Consider the following 6,656-nt stretch of genomic DNA (forward strand, 5'->3'; position numbering starts at 1 on the left):
CTTCTAATAGTTATCGAAGCCTTAAACTTAAACATTCTCAAATGATAAATTTCAGGAATGCACCAAGTTAATCTTATAAGAATAAAATAATGAATATGAACACTTAATTACTTAGGATATATAATAATGACTACAGATTATCAATTAGCCACCACATTATTATGTTCAATGTCACAAATAGAATGACACATGATCTGGTGCTTCAAAAGTCTAAAAATTGATCTTTTCTACAAATTCATTTGTCTCCAGAGCATCATTACATGCATAATCATCTTATTTTATTTCAAATTTAAAAATTATAATTACAACAATATTAATGTATAATTTCAAACCAGAAATATTTGTATATCAATCTGATAACCTTTTCTTTGTTCCAGTAATTTATTAGTAGAAAAGACAAATGTTTTCAAATTCCTGCAAATGCTGCAAAATGTAATAATAATTTAGACCTAGAAATTTTGGGAATTTACAGCAAACAATTAAAAGATGACAGGTTTGATAAAGATGTATTCATGGTTCCTAGGTAAACTAAATCTTTTAAAAGCAAGATTAAAGAACATAAATATGATATTGAAAAAGCTCAAAATTGAATCAAACCACAATGCTCTCCATATTTCCTTCTGAACAGGAACTAAAGCTAGACTGGAGGAAGCAACATTAAGTAAAAAGAGTTTTAGAAGAGAAGAGATGACAGATATATATATATAAAGCAGACAAGAACAAGTGCATTAATATATGAGATGCAGATTCTTTATCTTTTGCTTGGAAAGCATTTTATGATAACCCCAAGAAAAAAAAAATAACAATAAGAACTTGAGAAAACTACATAGTAAACTACATAATGTGACTATAAAATTATGTATAATATGTAATATGTAGGATTTAGTTGATTTTATACATTTTTATATTTTGTAAATTTGGAACATATTTAATTTTTGTAGTTTAGTTCAAATGTAGAATGATTTAGAATGAACATTCTAAATGGAACACAGCAACAACAGACCAGAGGTTGAGCAATCAAACTGTTTGAAAACATTTGTATTTTCTACTAATAAACTATTGGAACAAAGAAAAGGTTATCAGAATTATATGTAACAGTATATATTAGAAATTATTTAACAGATTTCAAAAAAATGAATTATAACTGCAACTACAAAAGATAATTCAAATTTTAAATTCAAAACATTTTATAAAAGGATGAATGATTAGCATTTGATTTCTATTTTAAAATGTAATAGATTTTTGAGAATAGTATCATAGAAACACCAAAAACCAAAGATTTACAGTGTATTACTGTAAATCTTTGGTTTTTGTTGCCTTTGGTTATCACTGATTTTTTTCGCGAAAAATTTGTCTCGGTTTTCATTGGTTGCCTCAAATATCATCAGCTTGCTGTTAATTTTGAGAAACCATGCATTTTCCTGCTCAGTAAGGCATTGTTTCTTGTCCCACGCATCTAGCCAAACAATGGGTGTATTCAAAATATCAGTGTACAGCCAGACCTCTCAGTACCTATGTTCAAAATTAAGATAACTTCTGGTTGCTGCCAGCGTGCTTCTAGCAAACTGCAAGCGTCTTTTTTGGTGCTCAATACACCAATAAACAAGATGACAGCCATCATGAGGCTCATAAGAGCTCTATTTTGCATTGACAATTTTGAATTTAATTTATTTGTTGATGAATAAACCTGAATAAATTAATATTCGGTTAGTACATTAATAGAATATTTTAATACATAAGACATCACAATTCTTTTAGTTGTTAAAGTGTAATCTTACAATTGATTTAATTATTTAAAACTCCAATTAAAACTGAAAAAATCTTTATCCCTATTTCTGTTTTTGAAATATTCATTTTTAATTAAGTTGTTCTCATTAAATAAGTTCAAAAATAAATTTAACGTAACATGGAAGTCCACATCATTCGCCATTTTTATTGTTTTTCTCTCGTGAAATTTCTGGCAGTCAGTGTTTGTGTTCTCTAGAAAACGCTAGCAGTTGCATCACTCCCAGCAGCATCTCACTGGATTGATGCTGAGATTTTAAATATGCCAAATTCCATTGCCTTCCTTTTCTTTTAGCTCCATCAGGGGAAATGCCATGTTAAATATTCATTTATTCTTTACATCAATCCTGTATATTTATTTTATATTAATTTCTTATTGTTTTTAGTATTAAACACTAAATTTATTCTTTATAAAATATGTTTTGGTATGTATTTTGGAGTGTCTAGAACAAATTAATTGGATTTACATTGATTCGTATGGAAATAATTGCCTCGGTTTTCGTTGGTTTCGGACTTTGCCGATTGTTTTCGGACAGATTATCAACGAAAACAGAGGTATCACTGTATTTAAAAAATTGATTTCTGTAAAGAATTGATGTAATCTTTATCTGTTAACATTACAATAGAACATTTCATTATATATTTATGTAATCAGTACAGGCAACAACTCTTTTATATAACTGAGCTGATTAACTTGTCAAATTAATAAAGTTGTTTTCTTAAAAATACATATGATTATAAAGATAAAAATGGTTATTGATGACACCAAATAACATGTATGATATCATCAAATATGCCTGTTTTTAAAAAACAATACTCAACTATTGCAATATTTTATTTTATAACAATATTCAGAGATAATGTTTTTAGAAATAACAAAAAATTAATTTATAAATATTTTGATAATAAAATTATTTTATTCTGAGTTTAAAATTTATATGAAATTAGTTTCTAATACTTAAAACTATAAATATACATTCTGTGTCTAATATAAAACATATATTTTCATATAAAACATTTAGCTGGACTTTTGAACTGGTTACAAGTTTACTTAAAATATGCAATACAAATAGTTATTGAAATGGTCAAAGTAAATTAAACTAATTAAATAAATGCTATCAAGGTTAAAAAACTCAATATTTTTACTTAGATTAAACATTTGTTTGGGGGAATAAATCTGTGTCATCTTTAAATTATTAACCACAAAAATAAATACAGTAAATTCAAATGAAAAGAAAATCAAATGTCAATTAGTGCTTTTAAACATTCAAAATGTGTCCTAAGCTTCAATGTATCCCAAAGATAATGAACACAATAAACTGGAATTTATTTATTTAATTTAAGAACTTATTTCTTTTAGTGTTTAATTTAATTTAGTTTGTACATATGGAATCATCATTTTATAAAAGTGTCAAATGTCAAAATTAGCTAAATATTAGATACTAGAGATTTTCTGAAGGCATTTTATGCTCTGCATGCCAATATAAAAGCTATTTTTTATTTTTTAATTCACTTAATTTTGTATAAAAAAATATCAGCAAAAAACATCAATTAAAGTCATTATTACATATATTATAACTCATTTTTAAATCATTTTGTTAATAAGCAATATTGCATGTACAGTTATGCTTTAAATAGAAAGTGCTATTTGTTATTAATAATTTTTCAGTTAAAAATAAAATATATTTTTTGAAGGTATCCAACAAATTCTTAAACAACACACTATTTTAACTAAAATTATTTACCTTACATATTCCGACGTGAGTCTCATTATATGTAAAGAAAGTGGATTAACACATTTAGGTAAACGATCTTCTGCCAAACTTAATGGAACTAGTTCTCCAGTGTCTAAATTTAGAACTGTAACTTGTTCTAATATTTCCTATTAGTAAAAAAAAAATTATTTAATCTATGTATATATATATATTTATACTTTACTAATAATTGCTATTCTTAGGTTACGATTACTATGAATGCGAATTCTGACAAAATTTTGTTCTGATGAGGATTTCGGACGTACTCATCAGAACAAGGTGGTTACACTGTGCACGTTTTCTAATAGTCAGTACGTTTCTGCCTCACAGCAAAATGAACAAACTTGATGAGTTTTATTTTCTTGAAAGTCTGTTGATTAAGTTATTGTTGATAGGTGGTGGGAAAACAGTGCATGTTAACCACTTATTTTCCATAAGAGACGATAAGGGAGAGTTCCAAATGTTATATGAAGATTTGTGGAACAACCCACAAAAGTTTTTCAAGTATTTCAGAATGAGAGCTATCTCTGCCGAGAAATATCTCTGTTGTGATAGTTTTTGTCTTTCATGTCACAAACACCTGTTCTCGAACACAAAACTAATAAATTTATCAATATCCATGTTGAAAAACCAAAACACTCGAAATTCAACGTCAGAACGCACAAAAAAATCAAACTCGTTTGAACGCTCGAATGGTTCTGACTACATTGTGCATGTTCTGACATGCCCTTCGCTGCCAAAGTAAAAACTCTCATTGCAAAACAGGTATTTATTTGTTTGGACAAATTCGTCAGAACTCATCAGAACAAAATTTCGTCAGAATTCGCATCCATAGTAACCATAGCCTTACTCAGTTACAACATATTTTTAGCTAACTGACTTTTGTTAATGATGTTCTTAGAGATTATATGAATTTAGTACTATAAACAGTAACCACTTACTGAATTAACAATATTAAATAATAAACTTTATTAATAAAAACAACTTGGATAGTTATAAATTTATTATTGCACATTAAATCATTAAAAATATATCATAACTTGGTAATTATAGCATTTATTAATATGGATATATTTGCATGTTTATTATTAACATTTGTTTGACAATTTAGACAATTAAAAAATTATTGATTTGTATAAATATTTATTTTTAACTAACAATTCTGAAAAATTAAAATTAAATAAGCAATGAAAAAATTTATAAATACAATACCAAGTCAGTAAGTGGACGACCAGAATCCGACCGAGTTCTCATAACCATGTTCATTTGTTTGACGCTACCTTCTGGAGTGTTACTTTCTTTTTTAATAGATTCATTTAATTTTTGACCATTAAAATTACTTTTACTAGAAATATTTACATCTTCAGCACGATCTTGTTCATAATCCTGTAATGATTTAACAATATTTATTTTTGATTTATATTAATTTTTCATGACTTTGTAGATCATGTTGATTAACAGATAATTATTATAATTTAACACAAATATTTACCTATTAAAATTCTTATACAGATGTATTTAACGAGTATTAACAGACTAATTAGATAAAGACTATATAATTCTTTAAGCCAAATTATTATATATCAACATGTAACTTAGTAATACTTACTTAATAATTTTATATATTCTGTGATTTTTTAAATTCAACATTGAATTTACATTATGTTTGGTATGAAATGAAGATTAAACTGTCTTTTGAGTATGGGACCATTATAATTTTTAATATTTCAGACATGTTAGTACCTTTTGAGTATGGGACCATTATACTTTTTAATTGGTTAATAAAAACTGTAAATTCAAGCAGCTACATAAAATTTTATTTTGAAGCATTTTTGAGTAACTTTATTTAACTTATCTCAGAAATACCATAAAGTTACTAAGAGAATAAAGGTATCCCTTGCATGGTTTTTCTTAATGCGGGATTTGATTAAATTAATACACAAAATTTAATTGCAACAATCCCTTTATGTACTGGGCAGAAGTTTTAATTAATGTGGCTTTAACAGCCAACTTTACTTAACATAGACAATGTTGATTAACATGATTTTTGATACACATGATAGCATTGAGGGATTAATTAATCATGTTAATCAAGGGATACCTGTAATAATTTCTTAAATTTTATAAACAAATCATATTTTTTGAAGTTTAAAAAGTTTTCACAGTTTATATTATTGAATGATTTACACAATTTATCATGCTTTATTATTATATCGTAAATGTGAAATTATGGTATATGTTGTATGTCTCTATTTTTATATAATGCATTTTTATTTAATCCAAAAATAAAAAAATAAAAAAACTGAAGAAAAAATATCATTATATTAAATAATTCAACTGAAAATTGCAATTACTTGATAAGATTATAATCATTAAAAAATCTATTTGCAAACATAAAAATATTTATTTTATTAGTATTATCATTAAAATTAAAAATTTTAGTAAGATAATTAAAGGAATTAGAAATTTATTAGATAATTTAGTAAAGGATATACTAACTTGTGGCTTAACAACATACTGTCCTTTAGTAGCACTATGAATGTCAAGTGAATATTCTAATTCTTGTGCAAGATTTTCCACTGCTGTTATTGGACTAGGAAGACCTTTGGAAGTATTTTTTATACTAACTGAATCTAAAGATTTTGATGACTAAAACATAAAATATAATTGTATTAACTATAAAACATATCAAATGAAGTATTTCATATAATAATACTATTAAAATTATGAAATTTAATGATATAAGTAAACAGGGCATTAACATTAAATAAAAATTTTTGTAAAAAATTGATATTTTTTTATAACAGTTAAAAAATAAACTAAACAGTGTGAATTATCAGAATTATTTATAAATAAAAAATCTACATTGTTTCTTAAGAGCCTGTTTTTAGGCCAGCTTCCACTATGTAAAACTTAAAAATGAAACATAGTTCAGAATATTACAGAATTAATGGACAGTTTAAAGTAAGTTTAACATATAAATATTAATACAATACTTAAAAGTACAGAAATATAATAAAACAACTTTATACAATTACTAAAAAATTTAACAACAAAACAATCAAGTAAAATTAATTTAAAATATCTACTATCATACAAGATTTTTTAACAATAAAA

The 6,656-nt window shown here is 25.4% G+C and overlaps 1 protein-coding gene across 2 annotated transcripts in view; it reads right to left on the reverse strand.

Annotated features, from left to right (window-relative positions):
• LOC111623962 (WD repeat-containing protein 44-like) overlaps window positions 1-6,191 on the reverse strand; it is a 32,530-nt gene extending 26,339 nt beyond the window's left edge. For both annotated transcript variants that reach the window (XM_023366705.1, XM_023366704.1), the window contains exons 1-3: window positions 6,039-6,191; window positions 4,752-4,925; window positions 3,531-3,667 (exon numbers count right to left, since the gene is read on the reverse strand). In XM_023366705.1, coding sequence (XP_023222473.1) covers window positions 3,531-3,667; window positions 4,752-4,805 — 191 coding nt within the window. In that variant the 5' untranslated portion in view covers window positions 4,806-4,925; window positions 6,039-6,191. The remainder of the gene's footprint in view (window positions 1-3,530; window positions 3,668-4,751; window positions 4,926-6,038) is intronic.
• Window positions 6,192-6,656: the final 465 nt, after the last annotated feature.

This window comes from Centruroides sculpturatus, unplaced genomic scaffold, assembly GCF_000671375.1.
Source record: "Centruroides sculpturatus isolate CEXI.00-Female unplaced genomic scaffold, Cexi_2.0 scaffold409, whole genome shotgun sequence".
In the NCBI taxonomy this organism is placed as follows: Eukaryota; Metazoa; Arthropoda; class Arachnida; order Scorpiones; family Buthidae; genus Centruroides; species Centruroides sculpturatus.